Source organism: Prionailurus viverrinus, chromosome A1, assembly GCF_022837055.1.
Source record: "Prionailurus viverrinus isolate Anna chromosome A1, UM_Priviv_1.0, whole genome shotgun sequence".
Lineage (NCBI taxonomy): Eukaryota > Metazoa > Chordata > Mammalia > Carnivora > Felidae > Prionailurus > Prionailurus viverrinus.
Window position 1 is genome coordinate 141,141,505 of NC_062561.1, and position 18,521 is coordinate 141,160,025.

Sequence of the window (18,521 nt, forward strand, 5' to 3'; positions counted from 1 at the left end):
TGCCTGGCAGTTCAGTGTCGTTGATTTTCATTTTTTTTTTTGTTGATTCTGAGTGAGGATTAAAAGGATATTTTCATGCAACTTTCTTGTAATTGTACAGACTATACCCAGTATAGACTTCACCATGCAGTATTCTTTTTATAAGCCCATAATACCCATCTTAGTAAAAGCTGTCAGAGTCAGCTCGGGTAGACTTCGCCCTCTGCGTATTATCAGTATGGAGCATGTGACTTTACAGTGCATATTAAACTTCCTCCTGAATTCTGTCCTCACCTAATGCCCCATTTCCCAGTGGAAATGGAAGATGAAAGATTGAGGTGAAGGACCATTTGACAATCACATGGTGAAATAAGTTAGAATGAAATTATTCTTTGTTACATGCTTACTGGGGAATTAGAGCAGAACAGAATTACTCAATAGAATCCCTCCTCAGGACAAGAACTCATCAGACATTCCATAATTTTTCCTCTAAACTGTCATATTTCAAGCCATTTTAAGTACAATTACTCTTTTTATCCATAGCCTCCCTCTTTTATTGCAAAACCCTGAACTCTTCCCTATCTTTGCCTCCGTAGCCAGCCTAAGCCAGTATGATGAGATACAGGGACCAACATAATCTACCATAGCTGCCGTCTGAACTGGACTAGTATGAGGTAAGGCTGTGAAATTTGCAGCCTTAAGATCATCAGGCTTCTCAGTGAAGTTTGTGCAGACATTCATATTTGGCATTCTCTTTCATCCTGCTGTGCTAAACTGACTTAACTTATGTGTCTCATATTCCCAACAGAGGAGATATTTTGTCTGTAAAGCTGACACACCCTTTGCCGTATACAATATCCCGCTCATGAATTTGCCTTAGATTATTGAGGAAAATAAATATGTTTCATGATATTCACAAGATGCCTGATATTGAGTCATATGTGGACCTTTTGAGGTGGGGTGCGTGTGTATGTGTGTATGTGTATGTGTGTGTGTGTATGCTCACAGATGTGGGCACACATGCATGTAGAATGGGGTTGGAGAGTGGTCCCAACTTATTCTAGAATGTGTTTTAACACAGTTTTGTTTAGCTTCTTTATACTTCTTTTTTTTTTTTTTTAATTTTTGAGTGTTTATTTTTGAGATAGAGAGAGACAGAGACAGAGCGCAAATGGGGGAAGGGCAGAGAGAGAGAGGGAGACACAGAATCCAAAGCAGGCTCCAGGCTCCAAGCTGTCAACACAGAGCCCCACGCGGGGCTAGAACCCAAGAACCATGAGATCGTGACCCGAGCCAAAGTTGGATGCCTAGCTGACTGAGCCACCCAGGTGCTCCAGTTTCTTTATATTTCTATAATTAAAGTTGTAAAAACCCAACATTAATTACTATTTCTTAAGAATAACTCCAACTCTAGGGCGCCTGGGTGGCTCAGTTGGTTAAGCATCCGACTTCGGCTCAGGTCATGATCTCGTGGTCCGTGAGTTCGAGCCCCGTGTCGGGCTCTGTGCTGACAGCTCGGAGCCTGGAGCCTGTTTCGGAATCTCTGTCTCCCTCTCTCTCTGACCCTCTCCCGTTCATGCTCTGTCTCTCTCTGTCTCAAAAATAAATAAACATTAAAAAAAAAATTAAAAAAAAAGAATAACTCCAACTCTGAAATTCCAAATATCAACTCTTTCAGCTGTGTCAATTCAATTTTGTTTCAATCTGGCTAATATTCCACCTATATAGAGTGTGGATTTCAATTATTATTCCCTCTAAGCCTCCTATTACCAAACTTAATTAAGATTTGACCCTTTTTGACAGCTAATAAAATAGATTCAATATCTGATCCTGAGAAAAAGTCTTTATAAACCATCTTGATCTGATTGCTTCATTTATGTAAACGTGCCATCAAATATGAATTTTGAGAAAACTTCAACAGTAGTTAATTGACCATTATATAATGAACAATAAAAAGGGGGCATCTGGGTGACTCAGTTGGTTGAACGTCTGACTCTTAATTTCAGCTCAGGTCATCATCTCACAGTTCGTGGGATTGAGCCGTGGATCAGGCTCTGCACTGACAAGCACGGAGCATGCTTGGGATTCTCTCTGCCCCTCCCCTGCTCATGCTTACGTGCTCAAGTGTGCACGTGCTGTCTGTCTCTGTCTCTCTCTCAAAAAAAAAAAAAAGGTCTCCATGCTAATTGGATTTAGAAATGTATTGCACATCAGATAATGTAAAAGATAACCATTTCATGCCTTATCTTATGGATTTTTAGTATAAAACAAGTTACCATTTCATTAAATCCCCATTACAAGAGTTTATCAACCTCAACACTATTAATATTTTGGAATGGATAATTCTTTGTTGTGAATAACTGGCTTGTGTATTTTAAGATTCTTAGCAGCATCCCTGGCCTCTACTTACTATATGCCCATAGCACCTCCTGAGTTGCGAACAACTAGAAATGTATCCAGACATTGCCGAATGTCTGTTGAGAGACTGGTGAACACAACCAACTGTATTTAACAGCAGCTGATACATGGGAATTTGAGAACTTCCATTTAAATATTTGTTATCTTCTCATATATTCTCAGAAATTGTATCCTAATACAATAAAACAATTAAAGAAATACATTAGCCCCTCACACAAAATATTGAACTATTGATACAGAGTAATAATGAAAAATTTTCTTTCTTTTCTTTCTTTCTTTATTTTTTTTTTACTTATAAAAAAGGAAGGGGGACAGCTTTTTCTTATCTTCAACACTTCCAGGAACAAAATCATATTGTAAGACATGAACACTTGTGCTTTCTCTCTTACCTAAACTTGTATTGTTGTTGGTAATTCTAGCATTCTGCAGCACTTTCCTGAAAGGTACCAAGGTATTTTAGAAGCTCCCAGAGTGCCCAAGAGGATCGCACAGTGTCTTATGCCCAGAGGTTCCAAGCGACTCTTTTCGCCAGGGGACCTGGTCAAGAGGTGACCATGGAAATTCAGATATGCAGTAATTTCAGGAGCTCTGTGGGGACTTTATTGCTATCAGAACTTCCATCCCAGCACCCACGACTTCTCTTATGGTTGTACTGACCCAAAACATAAGATGTATCTTTTAATTCATGGGAGATGTTTAGGTCATCAGAACAAGTTTCTCCAGAAGGTTTGGAGTGGCACCTCCATCAGCAGAGAGGCTTCATGAAATACAGGTCTTCTGAGGAACACTTAGTGCATGTCCAGTGGGCCAGGTAATGGGGATTCAAAGATGAATGGAATGTAGTCCTCACCTTCAAGGAACCTTCACTCTGATGTGAATAATGTTTAAAACCTCTGATGGAGTATGAAATACGAGTAATAGTTAACATTACCACATGCTCTAATGGGGTTTTTTTTCTGCTTAAAGAACATGATAGTAACAGGAGGAGTGATATTTTCCCTAAAATGGATGATCAGCCCACAGTAGGAAGTGTGAATGCTTGAATTGTTTTGTAGGTCTCTGAATCTGAAGAACTTTGCAAAGGATTTGAATAGACTCCCTCTCTCATTCCTCAGACTCATCTATCTATTGATATTAGAGTTCCTTGCAGTCTGCTTTGTATACAGATATTGAGAGACATCCATGCAAAAATAACCACCTTAAAAAGAGACATTGAATCAAAAGCACCTGGATTGCTCATGTGCCCCTAAAAGTTGGTATTCTCTTATGCAACAGTAATTTGTTTAAAACTAACAGGCAAGTTTACTGTTTTCCGCTTGCCATTTTAGTCACCCTGGAGTACATTTATCTTGGTTCAGAGTGGCCTGGCATATCTTAACATTCAGTTGTTCCTTCATGAAATGTGAGTTATAGCTCTTCCATATGGAATGTCCAGAATCCTGATGAAACATTAATTAGGATGTGAAAAGTCAATAAAAACCGAGACTCTTTATGCATTGCAAAGTGAAGGCATAGATTAGGGGCCTGGGACTTTATGGTGCAGAGAAACGGATCCTTCACATCAAATTTAAAAGGAGTAGTGTTAAGTGATTGATGACACGGCCATTTTATTTCCTACCGAAACTGTGTGTTATAATGAAACCACTTTAAATCTGTTCAGAAACTTTGTTGAATTTTTAAAATTCAGGGAAGCCTCCCTGAGAAAGTGATTATTAAATTGAATCTTCAAATAAGTAGTCCCCAAAAAGTAATATAGTCCAGGCAGGAGCAACAGCCTGTGGAAGGCAAGGAAGTAGGGGGGAAATCTAGCAACTTCTGGATACTTCAGAATACATTTCTTTTTTTGCATAGAAACATTCTTTTATTTATTCATTAATTTGTTTTTCATCCTTTTGATTTTTTTAAATGAGAATGTTAATTATAAAAGCAGTTCATGCTCTTTTTTTAAAAAAAAAGTATTTCAGGTAATGAAGTGTTTAAAATAGAAAGTGGAAGTCCACCATTCAACAACTTCCCTGCTTCCAGCATCGAATTTATTTTTCATTTTTTTGATTTAAATTTTGGTTAGTTAACATACAGTGCAATATTGGTTTTAAGAGTAGAATTCAGTGATCCATCACTTACATATAACACCCAGTGCTCATCACAATAAATGCCTCCTTAGTTCCCATCACCCATCTAGCCCATCCCCCACCCACTTCCCTCCATCAACCCTCAGTTTGTTCTCTATCATTAAGAGTCTCCTGTGGTTTATTTCCCTGTCTTCTCTTCCCCCTCCTTCCCATGTGCTTATCTGTTTTGTTTCTTAAATTCTGCACGTGAGTGAAATCATGGTATTTTTCTTTCTCTGATGGACTTATTTCGCTTAGCATAATACATTCTAGCTCCATCCATATCATAGCAATGGCAAGATTTCATTCTTTTGGATGTCTGAGTAGTATTCCTTTGTAAATACATACCACCCTCGTCTTTATCCATCCATCAGTCAAAGGACATTCAGGCTCTGTCTATAGTTTGGCTATTGTTGACAATGCTGCTGTAAACACTGGGGTGCAGATTCAAATACCCCTTTGAATCTGTATTTTTGTATCCTTTGGGTAAATACATAATAGTACAATTGCTGGATCACAGGGTAGTTCTGTTTAAGCTAGTGATTTTTAAACCATTTGAATAAGAGTTCTCACTAAGAAACACATTGCAGACCATTATACACTTATATACATATGTATTTATTTTATGTATATCAATGTATGTGTAGACACACACATATATATATATGCATAAATGTATATACATTCTACATCATAAACATGTTCATAATGAAGAAAAAATTTCATGAAATGATGCTTATCCTTATTACTTGAGTTGCCCTGAACTATTTTCATCTCTATTGTAATTTTTAAATGTTAGTAGCTTATAGCTACTGAGTTAATTCTGTAGCCCACAGACTGAAAAGCACTGACCTGAGTGGTCTGCCCATATCTAACAGTAGATAACTTCCACGTCACTTTAAGCAGGGACAAATGCATGAAGCAGTGCCATATTTTGACCTACTGTTTGATGCAGAATGACATTATGAATCTTGCGATTTGTTTGGTACATCCAGTTTGCTACAGATAAGGCCTTTCTCTAAATTTCATTTGCTAAAGTCATTGCCAATACTTCTTTATCATATCAAAGGCTCTGAGGAAATCAGTTACTGCTAAATGGATAAATGCATGTTCTCTTCCTTGATGTGAAATGTCAATAGCAATTTACCTTACAGAAATCTGAACATAAAGGAATCAGCACATTTTTAAAACTATATTGCTAAATGTTTTCTCTACAATTTGTTTATATCTATTATTGTACATCATTTTAAAAATATTGATTTTAAGAATTCATAGGTGTGCCGCCTGGGTGGCTCAGTCGGTTGAGTGTCTGACTCTTGATTTCACCTCAGGTCATGATCCTCGGGTGGTGGGATCGAGCCCTGCATTAGGGTCCATGCTGAGCATTGTGCCTGCATGGGATTCTCTCTCTCTCTCTCTCTCTCTCTCTCTCTCTCTCTGCATCTCTCCCCTGCTTACATGCTCTCTCTTTCTAAAATAAAATAAATAAAATAAAATAAAATAAAATAAAATAAAATAAAATAGTTAATATTACTGTTTAGAATGATAGTAATGTTTTCTCATAACCCTACTTTCTGAGGCAGTGGTTTTAAAACTTAGGGGGTCAAGACCTATTTGAAACTCTGATGAGATTTATGGCCTATCTTCCTAGAATGAACAAAATATTTATTCCATATACACTCACTAGAGAACACTTAGCCTGAATGGAAGTCACTGCTCATGTCATCTCTCTAGAGCTCAGTCAGCATCTCTTATAATTGCCCCACTGGAAAGAAGCATTGTACTCCCTTCTATTAGTATTGAAACCAGCAGCACCTTATTTGATTCTACCAGTGCACCTACACGTGTACTCATGCGGCGATGAAATCCATCTACTGGGTTCTACTGAAATCTGAAACCTACTGAGTACAGAACAGTCTAGGAAGCAACCCCATTGAGCCTGTGGCCATCAACACAGCAGCCTGATTGGGCTGCAGTACCAGCTGCCACAGTGTAGCAGTGAGCAAGTACAGTTACAGACAGCCTCCCAGAAGTGTTTGAAGCTCTTTCCAAATTCACCACGTCATGGGTAGAACTTATCATAGTATCTCTTTTTTTTAAATGTGTTAATTAAAATACTCACTAGATTGTACCAAATGCTGTAATTCTGGCAAATATGTAGAACTTTCAACCCTGAGCAGAAAACCCGTCATAATCTTCAACAAGGGAGGCTCTAGAAACCACATGACTAGGGCACCACTGCCACCTTTTGGTGACATTACTTAATTGCAGGTTCTGGAGGGATAATAAACCTCTATTAAACAGAGATTATAGTGTTAAAATTACAAAATGATAGAAAATATACATTGCTTGATATTCTGGGATAGAGAGAGAGCATGTGCTGTCAGAGCTTGCCTTGGTTCTGCACTTTGCATCTCACGTGGCTGTACTGGCTCTGATTTCTTGTATTTTCTGTACCTGTTGGCAGGATTGGAGGAGCCATTCCCACTGTGTTCTCCTACTTTGCTGAAGTGCTGGCCCGAGAGAAGCGGGGTGAGCATCTGAGCTGGCTCTGCATGTTCTGGATGATTGGTGGGATCTACGCCTCTGCCATGGCTTGGGCTATCATCCCGCATTACGGTAAGAGGCTGGCCTTACGTGGGCTGGGCAGGCACCTTATTTTACTTCAGACTCCATTCCATCCCTTCCCTCTCTTGTAGATGCTGGTTTGAGGACAACACTGTCATAATCAAGTCTTTCCCTTTTGTGATACCTAGGATTTTTTTCCCCCCGTACAGAGTCCTGTATAAGGGAGGACTATGCATTTTGCTGTTTTTAAAGTAATCACTTTCATTTGCTTTCTGTGTGCTATCAACTCTGGCGTCCCCACCCCAATGGACGTGTAAGGAGACACAGATCTCAATCAGCATATAAGGCAACATGACTTCAGTTGTTTTGGGGACTGTCATATACATCAGGCACATACAACTACCTTCATTCGTCCCCTCTGTGTCCAGTCCAAAGCTTAACCCCATGTTATCCCTGCCTCTTCTGGCAGCTCATAACTCAGATGAGAACAGGAAGAATCCTGTCTTCTCATGGACGCTCTGAGAATTTAAGATGTGATTCTCCTGTCTTTGCTGCCAGGATCCCCTCCTCAGTTTCTCCCTAAGCACTTCTTCCTACCACCTCTGAATACCTGAAGGCCTCATGTTTCTGAGCAGTGTTGTCCTGCTTGAAAGCCAGAAACTTCCAGTTGCTTCATCTACAAACAGTGAAATGCAGGGAGAGGTTCACAGAATCCAGGAATCAAATTCCATATATAAGGAAAAGAGGAAGGGAGGTGTTCTGGTTATGTGTGTGTGTGTGTGTGTGTGTGTGTGTGTGTGTGTGTGTGTGTAAGAGAGAGCAAACAGGTTGAAGTTTGCAAAATATGAATACTGTATAAAATAAATGGCATGTGACTTCAAAAACTCAGTCTTTTGTTCAACCTAAAATTGAATCGATCATCAGCTAAAAATTAGATTTCAGAAATTCACTTTTTGATCATTTTCTTTTTTTCTGCTTTTGTTTTAGAGCAGAGCAATTTTTCATTATAAAGCATAGTTCTGTTAGGGAACAACCTTCTGTGAATTTGATTCATTGCTAAAATCAAAGACAATATGTAGATTTTAGTATTAAAATGCATTGTAATTTATTTTAATATACTGCATTACAAAATTCAGGTTTGTCACACTCTTTATTTTAATAAACCTAAAAACTTACATGCAAATCAAAATTGTATATAACAATGACAGCAAAAACATAAAACCTTCCTACAAAAGCATGTCTGTAGTTCCCTGTCTTTGGACACGTAAGAACTGGAGGAAAAGAAATGTGGACTTGGAGAAGTCTGGGGCCAGCTTGCTCCCTGTAGGCTCAACATCAACCATCCAACAGAGAAGGAAAAAAGAGGAGGAGGAGGAGGAGGAGGAGGAGGAGGAGGAGGAGGAAGAAGAAGAAGAAGAAGAAGAAGAAGAAGAAGAAGAAGAAGAAGAAGAAAACAGAAAAAGAAAAAAGAAAAAAAAAAGAAAAGAAAAGAAAAAAGAAATAAAAGGAAAAAAAGATATAAGGAATTGGTTACTTGGCCAAAGAGAACTTTTCTTTGCCGCACACTTAAGTTGAGTGTGGCCTGCCAAGCTCAAGTGATGAGTTTTCCTTTCTTACACTCTGGTTGCTTCTGGGCCAGAAATACCCTCATACAGGTAGTTACCCAGGTCCACCCGAAGGCTCGTTTTCTGCCACCATCCAAGGAATTCTAGGTGATTCTCCTCCTTTGTCTGGGCCCTGAAGACCTCAGCCACCCCCAGAACTTGCCCCTGTAGGAAGACATCTAGCTCCTGCCCCAGTCAGCTGGCTGTTTGGAAAGGAAAAGCCGCTTCACTGCCACATAAAGAATTGCTTCTTAGGAACTATGTGTAAGGAGATAAAAAGGAGATACAGAGCCTGTGCAGGGTCCAGCTTTACCCAGCCTTGCTCCTTCAGCCTCTCTATGCATATGCAACCTTTGTACCAATTTTTAAAAAGTGCCTCATTCAGGTGGACTTGGTTGCAACCCTACTGCTTGGCCTCTCCAGGTGCTCACGCAGAGAATTACTGCTGGTGATTTCACTCTGCAGCTGGATTCCTTCCAAGGCCGGCCTTGCATCTCAGCCTCTGATGGCAGCACAGCTCCTTGACTCCTGGGTTTTTGGTGTCTCCTTCCTGGTCCCCTTCCCCATCGTATGGCAGAATTTCTCCTGGTGGCCTTTCTAAATTTGCAAGTCAGTAGGGCTTCTGTAGTTCCCATATTTCCACCAGACCTGGGCATGATTGCTTTTGTTTGTTTTTCCTCACTAGGTATTTAGTTCCTCAGACTCTTGCCTTTCACGCATCCCAACCCTTAAGCCATGGAGGGCTCCAGATTTTGCCTCCAGCCTTGCCACTCATCAGTTAGTGGCTACCCTACAGAAAATGGGCATAATCCCACCTTTATTTTTCTCAAGCACACATAAGGTATTCTTTTTTATAGCAAAAAAGGCTACCTAGTCCATACATAACTGGAAAGAGCTGAAGTGGTGAATCATAAACAATTGATAAAAAAATTACAAAAAAAACCAATCAGAATACATCAAAATCAAATGTATCTGAGGCTGAAATTAATTTGTATGTTAAAGGAACCTTGAGAAATAATGACCTGGTTAAGAAATCAGAAACAGAACATTAAAACCTTATGCCCATGCTTTATTGAAGGCTTTCCATGGCCAGAAATGTGGCAAAAACAATTATTGCAATCAAGCTGTCTGTATATTAGAATCAACAGGGGAGATTTTTAAATATGCTTGCTGAGTTCATTGTTGCATGCCTGCAATTTGAAGAGTTTTCATTATTTCAAAATAAAAGAACTTAGTTTTAAAAATTCTGTGCTCCTAGGGGATGATGATGTTTTGTATCTTGATGTGGGGGATGGTGTTTCAGGGGTATTCATTTATAAAAATGCATTGGGCTGGGTACTTAAGATTTGTGTACATCACTATATGGATGTTACAGTTTTTTTTTATAAAAACGCTTAACTAAAAGTTTACCTCTTCCCTAACCCCCTGAAAATACCCATGCTTGGGTCCTACGCCAGATCATTTGAATTCAGTTGTCTGGGCTGGGGACTCAGCGTGGGTGGTTTTCAAAGCCCCCAGGTGGTTCTCTGCAGTCACGTTTGAGATTCTGCAGCTCCCTGCCTCTCCCTGTGGATGATCTCGGAAGCCCCTGGGACTTCATCATGTATGTATAGGGAGGGCTGCACATGGGAGCAAAGAGAAGAGTGAGCCTGACCGGCACGGTTGACTTATTCAGCGGGTGTTTAGGTTTCCGTGTTGTTGGTTTCATCCAAGGTGAAGGCCTTTCCTATCCATGAGGCTTAGAATCACTTAAAAAGCAACTTTGACATCTTGATATGTCTTCTTCTCAATGCCACATCTTTTTATTTTACTTCAAATAGACAAGGGGTGTTAAGGCATCTATTTCCCTTGCAGATTCTGAAAAAATAAAAAGGTTTCTCTTTTCCCTGTGAAATTCTGCATTGCATAAAATGATGTCGCAGCCCATAGGGAAATGAGAGCATGTGGGTCCTGCCCCTCCATCATCCTTCATTTAGGAGACCTCTGAGCACCACCACCTGTGTGCTGTAAGGAGTTTTCACCCAGCAGGGGAGGAATTTGGGAGCAAAATAGCATGACTCAGAGCCAGATTCTCACACCACTAATAGGATTTGCGCTAGAGGGAAGGAATCAAAACCTGGCGTCCACACTGCAAGTAATTCAGATAATAAACGATGGAGATAAGAAGGTGTCTGTGGTGTTGCCTTTCTGCTTTTTTTTTTTTTTTGGCAGAGGGGGCACTGCACAAAGCCCTGCACCTGATGCCAGGAGACTTGAACTCTGACTCCTTGACAAGCTTCTTATGCAAAGCAGGACTTGACTGGATGGGAAAGGGGAAATCTGGAAGGATTCTTATGAAGTTAGACAACACCAGAAAGGGGGGTTGGACTGCTGCTAGGGCTGATGATTACCATGTGGGCTGTGGCCAGGGTTTGGTGATGGACAGAGGAATCCACCTAGTTTCTGTACTGGCATCGGATAATGATGGTGCTTGAACTTCACGTCACTGCTGGCAGGTTGAAGATTTCCCTGCAGACAGTCATCACCATCTGAAGTTTCCCAAAATAAAATTACCTTGCCCACTCTGACAAGGCCCTGAGAAGGCAGAGTGCTTGGATGGCATCAGCTTTCCTGCCGGCCACCTCCCCTGTGACCAGCTCCTTCCACTCAGTAGCTTCGGGGCTCTCCGTGAGAGAAAAAATAGCACAAGTATGAGATTTTTCCTTCAGCCTCCCCCCTCTCAGTAACCAGGACACCTAAGCATTTAATGGAAGCCTGAAGTGCCTTTGGGGAAAATCGGGCGGGTTGCTGCATCACAGCACTTTCCCTCTCAGGCTGAGAGCTCGCATTGAGGCCCGGGCTTTGGAGGTGCTGTGGGATTGCAGCGCTGTCTGCTCCATTAAACCCTCTGTCATCTTTTTCTCTTTTAAATTTGCGTGCACATCAGATGAGGTTTGTCCCCTGCTGAGCCGCCTGACAGTGTGCGGCAAGGACATTCAATTAGCTAAGTGGGAAGGCTCTCTGTTCAGCACAAAATGCCTCAGCTCTTAAAGCCTGGAGCACGTGGGCTGCACTCAGCACTGGAACAGCCCCATAGCCTCCGTCTCACCACCTTCCCTGCACACCCCCCAGAGCCAAGCTGGGGGCTCCGTAATGCCCAGGCCCACTCCTTCTCCCCACCCCCACCCCCCAGCCACAGTGAGATGTCTGGGCTTAAAAACACATATTCCTGACGTTCTGACTACCGAGGTGTCCCTACTTCCTTTAGTTAAGAGATATGTGAAGCTAATCCATTTCTTCTCCTTAACAATGAAACTGGGTGAAGGGGGCACAGTATAGTTGAATGGCTGTCTGCCTGAAGAAGGAAACAGGCAGGGGTATGTATGTTTTGTTCACAAGTGGAAAGGCACTGTGGCCAAGGGAAAGGTGGAGAGTGAGTGCTGATCTGGAGCCTCTCAGCTGTACTGCTTCTGGGTGTGAGCTTTGTCAAGCTGTTGAGTCTCTTCCCGCCCCATTTTCTGGTCAGCATCATGGTAGGGGTCAAGGTTGATGATCATGTTAGAACCTCATGTTGGAGCATGATTAGTGCTCAAAAAGTGGTAGCTCTGGGGCACCTGGGTGGCTCAGTCGGTTTAAAGTCTGACTCTTGGTTTTGGCTCAAGTCATGATCTCACGGTTCATGAGTTCGAGACCCACATTGGGCTCTGTGCTGACAGTGTGGAGTTTGCTTGGGATTCTTTCTCTCTCTCTCTCTCTCTCTCTCTCTCTCTCTCTCTCCCTCCCTCCCTCCCTCCCTCCACTCCTCTCCCACCTTGCTGGCTCTCTCTCTCTCTCAAAATAAATAAATAAACATTGGAAAAAAGGTAGCTCTTATTGCTGTCAGGTTCATCTACATTGGATACCCAGACTCTGTCAACACATCCTGGCAAGAACTCAGAGCTACAGGAAAAGAGGGAGAGTGAGGTAGTAAAGTATGTGAAACAAATAAACCTCACCTAGAGGGTGAGGAGATCAGAGGAGTCAGAGGAAAGAAAAAATAGGAAAAATTTAAGATAGAATCAAGGAAAAAATAATACTGGAAAACCTACATTACCTGGAATCCAATGAATCCAAATTTTCCATTCATTCACTTGTTGGATGATTTAATATTTGAAGAACATATACTATACAAAGATCCACCTTAAAGCCTTGGGGCCACTCTTGCCAGGTAGGAAGAACAAGAGCCTGACTGTCCTAATTGGCTGGCATAAATGCCAGCCAGCCCTGTGGGTTACAGGGACTGCAGCGGACCCCAGCTCCACCTCGGTGGCAAGGTGTCCTACACTCCGCTCACCGGCAGTCAGCAGAGTAGTTACCGGCATGGGGTTAGATATAAGACATGCCCTGGTTCCAAGCAGGCTGTGCCATTCTCTAGTTTTGTCACTTTTAGGGCAGTTAGTTGGGCTGTCTGGTCCTCAGTTTCTTTATCTCTAAAGCAGGCATACTACCCCATAGTGTTGCTCTACTCAAGGACTATGTACAAAAAGTGGTTACCACACAGTGCCTGATACCCATGTTCATTAAATGGAAATGGGGCTTTTTTTCTTCTTTTCCACAGGTGGGGCTAACGTTGAGGGAAGGGTATGAAGAAGGAACTAGAATAGTAAAAGGAGCTTGCTCTCCTTTCCTAACCATAGTTTCTCACTCTGTGCTTATGATTTGAAGGCTGTAGAGGTGGATAAGAAGGGGAAGTGTACAGGAACAGAGCTTGAGAGGCATGCCAAGTATTCTGCACCCACTCCAGGGTGGCAGGGGAGGGCTACAGTGACAGCTGGGTCCCACTTTCCAGCCCAGCCAGAACAGGTAGGTGTCGAGTGGCCCCAAGCCCTGCTGCCTACCTTTGCCGAACTTCATTGAATGTCACAGGGCTAAAGATTTTATGCTCAAATATGTGAGTAGGACATGTAGGAGGAATCAACTTGGTACATCAATGGATACCAGTAGCATTTCTTAATTTGTCCAATTTAGAATCCATCTGATCTTTGATTTCAACAAAATGACCTTTAAGCTTGGATTTCCTTCACTCTGTGGCTCAGTTTTCCCTATGCATTAGAGGCATACATCAACCATAATAATAAAGTCTTTATTTAAGAGCTTAAGAAATGGACATGAGGCAGTCTCATAGTTTAAGCATATGACTATGTTCTTAGTGAGTATGTTTCATTGTTTATGGGTTTCAGAAGCCTTCTTAGACATAGCCACAGGGTCTCCCATCCTCAGCCCTCCTGTCTCTCTCCTCATGCCCAGTGCATCACCTGGGGAAACATGTTTGTCAGGTAGGGCCAGCTCCCCCACCTGACACACACCCCAGCCCCTGCTGCAGATCCAAAAGATATGTCTCCATCCTTGAGTAATGGAGAATTCTGCACAGTCTCACTCTGCCCTTTGAGGTATGCGTGGTGAACTCACAGGAGCCACCTCTTCTGTTGTGCATTAAGCCAGTTACCATGGTGCTCAGGTCTTCATGCTTCCATTCAAACTCCTTAGAAAGGGAAGGGGCAGCAGTCACTTGTTGAGAGCCTTCTATGTCCCAGACATTATACCAGGCACATTGATCTTACACACAGAGTCTTAGAGAAATGGGCTTTAAACCTATGACGGTTTTCCTGCTCATGTGTTGGCGTGAAGAACCGTGGAGGTGCATCCTGCTGAGGCTGCTGGCTGAAGACTCAGGCAGTCAGGTGAAACCTGAAGAATGTTCCTCTCAGAACGATGCTTTTAAACGTAGAAAATGAAGTAAGTAGGATTGTAAATGAAACCAATTGTTACCAAAATGTATTAGCATATTAAGTAACAACACCTGGTATCAGGTCTAATAGCTACCATAATTTTTAAGTAGATATGCACATAGAAGCCGGAAGTCAACTCATTCTTTCTCTTGCATCCTAGGAAACCATTGGACTATGGGTTCTCCCAGAATCCCACATTCCATTCTTTACCGCCTATGTTAGTTAAGATTAGGATTGACTGGAGGGGGAAGAAAGATGAGGATTGACTGGATATAAAAGAAAAAAAAACAGAGGTACCTGGGTGGCTCAGTCATTTAAGTGTCCAACTTCGGCTCAGGTCATGATCTCACAGTTGATGAGTTTGAGCTCCACATTGGGCTCTGTGCTGACAGCTTGGAGCCTGGAGCCTGCTTGGAATTCTGTGTCTCCCTCTCTCTCTACCCTTCCCGTGCTTGTGCTCTCTCTCTCTCAAAAATAAATAAACATTAAAAAAAATTTTTTTAAGAAAAAACAAATTAACACAGGCATGAACAAGATGTAATCTTGTTTTATATTAAAAGAAGACCAGATTGGAGCTGTCCAGTGCTGGGATGGTAGTTGCATCCATCAAAGGCCCAATTCCTCTTATCTCAAAATTCCCTTTATCTGCCAGTCTTAGCACATTCCGACTAGTAGGTCCACATTCTAGGCAGCATAAATCAGGAAGGATCGATAGGCTATACCTGTGCTACCATTAAAAATCTCCCTGTGTCAGGGGCACCTGTGTGGCTTAGTTGGTTAAGTGTCCAACTCTTGGTCTCAGCCCAGGTCTTGATCTCAGAGTCATGAGTTCACACCCCTCATTGTGTTCTGCACTGGTTGTGAAGCCTACTTTACAAAACAATTCTCCCTGGAAGTCCCACACAAATCCACTTAAATCTCATTAGCCAGAACTTCAGCACGTAACCATTCCTAGCTGCAAAGGAGTCTTGGAAATGTATAGTAGTCTTCTGTACCAAACAGCAGAGAGAACACAGATCAGATAGAGTGGATTTGGGGAGACAACTAGCCATCTCTGCTGTACCATTTCATTCTTTCTCTGGAAAATCCTTTAGAAATATCCATGTGGTTCATAATCTAAAATTTTTGTATGGCCCTTCTGTATTGGTTTTTAGATGCAAATAATGGAAAGCAACTCTGGCTAACTTAACCAGAACAGGAATTTATTAGAAGGCTATTGAGTAGCTCACAGAATGGTCAGGAAGGCTAGAGCACCAGGCTCAGGAAATGGCAGGAGCCAAGAGTATTGTTCCTTAGATGGCTGGCATGGTCAGTCAACAAACTCAAAATTTTAGCACCCAGACCCAAAAACCCCAGCTAATTTCTAAGAGAACTTAGCTCAAAGTACACAGCTTCAGTTTCCACTGCACCAAGGAGCTTTGATAGCGGTTTAATTGTTTTTCAAAGATCATGGAGATTTCTATGCAAGATAGAATCCTCAGGGGCACCACCTGCTGTTAGAAAGTCATGACTATCAAAAAGTGACATTATAGACAAGGTATCTTAAGGCCCTAATTCAGTTAAGGCACTTAGCATACAATCATGTGTGCCAGAGAGGAGAATCTGCATCCATATGAGGGTGGGTACAGTTTGGGCTAGTGTGACCTTTACATGTTGGTTACAAGAAAATTAGGTACAAAACTAGAGGGAGCCCTACCCAATGTGAATCCTCTGAGGTATTTTAGCAGACCAGACATCTTCATCCTCAGATTACAGTTGACTAAACCTCTGGGTCCTTCCCAAAGCAAATGTGAATCCCAGCCTAATCACTGGACTAGATCTTCCATGAATCCTGGAGTACTTGATCTCCAGTAGAGATGAAAGCACCTATATCTATAATAAATAAAACCAGAAAAGTTGGTTTCACTTACTATAGGTATGGATAACCTACTCCAAGAGCTGTTGACTTTAAGGTGTGCCTTGAGAACAAATAGTGAAAACATTTGATAGTATAGAAAATGTATGTCACAAATGAATGGCAATACCAGATTCTGGTGAGCATGTAGAGACACTACATGTTTCATGCATTGCTGGTGGGAACGCAAAATAGTGCAGCCTCTCTGGAATATAGTTGGGTAGTTTCTTAACAACAACAACAACACTTAAACACACCTAACATATGACCCACAATTGCACTCCTAGGCATTTACCCCAGAGAAATGAACATTTATATCCACACAAAAACTTATATATAATTGCCCATAACACGTTTTTTTTTTTTTTTTGGCAATAGCTCCAAACCAGAACAACCAAAATGTCCTAGATTACCACAGAATGCTGCTATTCAGCAACAAAAGGAACTTGATACAAGAGCTTGAATAGGGCTCACGGGCATTTTGCTGAGTTAAAAATTAGCTAACCTCAAAAGGTATACGTACATAATGTTCTGGAAATGACAAATATCAAACTGGAGAAAAAGTTAACGGTTAGAAGGAGTGAGGAGAAGGGGAGCAGGGGTGATTACATAGGGTAGCCCCTGGGGGATCTTTGAGTTGATGGAATAGTGTTTGTCTTGATTGTGGAGGTGGTTATATAAATCCACACGTATGACAAAATGACATAGAACTACACACACACATGATCCCGCTGTCAGTTTCCTGCTTTTGATATTATCCTATACTTATGTGAGTTCTAAGCATTTCTAACCATTGAGGGAAATTGGGTGAAGAGTACACGGGATCTCTCTGTATTATCTTGCAAGTTTCTGTAACTACAGTTACTTCAAAAGAAAAAAGAAAAACAAAATTAGTAATGCTTTTTTTTGAAAGGTGTTTATATATATCATCTTATTTATTACAATAATTTTAGGAACAAAAGCAACAGTGTTATTCCCATTTGTTGAATGGTGAACCTGCTGCATAGAAAGTTTCTCATCTCCCAAAGTGACAAAGAAAATGGAATATTAGAAATTAGAACCAGTCTTCTGATTCTCTCTTCTTCAAAATGTCCTCCAGACACAACAAACCTAAGAAATGTGCTCAAAGAGCAGAGGGTTGTTTGGAAGTCTTCTGATGGTCTCTACAGTGTGCGTATGCAGTCTACCCCTCACCTATCTGGATAATGCTGTCATAACCCCTTGGCAAGCTTTGAAAGACCTATGCCTCCAGCCTTTGCCATAAGAAAAACCATTTGCACTCAGAATTCAGTGATCTAAAAACTACCTTACCGAAAATGTCATAAAAGACAGAAGAGGTTGTGCATCATGTGTCTCATAACCCACAACTTCATCAGTCTTTATCTGATATTTGTGTTTCTTTCAACGACTGCATTAAGTCTTCTCTCTCCCTCTCCCCCACAGCATGCGACTTCAATAGCTTGTCTCCTTCCTCCAGGAATCCACCTGCCTTGCCCACCCCGTTTTCCTTGCCAAAATTTACTTTCTCACAGTTCTCAAGGTTGGGAAGTCCGAGATCAAGGTGGCAGCTGGTTTGGTTTCTGGTTGAGGGCTCTCTTCCTGGCCATCTTCTTGTTGTGTCATCAATGTGGCAGAGAGACAGAGATTTCTTTTTTCTTGTGTTCGACTGGAGATGAACCCTTATTACCTCAGTTACTTCCTAGAAACCTTTTCTCCAGATATGGTCACATTGGGCACTAGGGCTTTAATATATGAATTTGGGGACACAGTTCATTTCATAGCACCATCCACTGTGGTTTTAGCAAACAGAGGACCTTCTGATCATCAGAAACATATCCTTACCCACTTACCCTTTGAAGGCATTGAAAGTTATGAATTTCCTCTAGAGTTTTTCTTGTTAGATACCTATTAGAAATTTAACTCTGCAACACTGATCTCTTTTCTCTCTTAAATAAGATCTTATAATATCCTTATGGTTTCATAAGAACTCCCCATCTCATTTCCCTAAACATTTGAATGTTCTCAACTAGAGAAAATGCATGTGCGTGTGTATTTCCTTTAAAAGAACCGTTCCAAAAATACCCTTGCTGGGCTGAATTCATCATTAACCTAATTAGATCCTTTATCCAAGACTCACAATTAACACCATTACCAAGTCTTGATAACTAATTGCAGTGCTTCTAAATTAACTTTCACCTGG

The 18,521-nt window shown here is 41.4% G+C and overlaps 1 protein-coding gene and 1 non-coding gene across 2 annotated transcripts in view; both read left to right on the forward strand.

The window, feature by feature from the left end:
* Positions 1-18,521, forward strand: part of SV2C (synaptic vesicle glycoprotein 2C) — a 220,469-nt gene that overhangs the window by 115,396 nt on the left and 86,552 nt on the right. The window contains exon 4 of the mRNA XM_047861652.1: positions 6,976-7,127. Coding sequence (XP_047717608.1) covers positions 6,976-7,127 — 152 coding nt within the window. The remainder of the gene's footprint in view (positions 1-6,975; positions 7,128-18,521) is intronic.
* LOC125147518 (small nucleolar RNA SNORA38) lies at positions 8,298-8,428 on the forward strand. Its single transcript, XR_007145227.1, has one exon. It is a non-coding gene; the product is annotated as a small nucleolar RNA SNORA38 (small nucleolar RNA).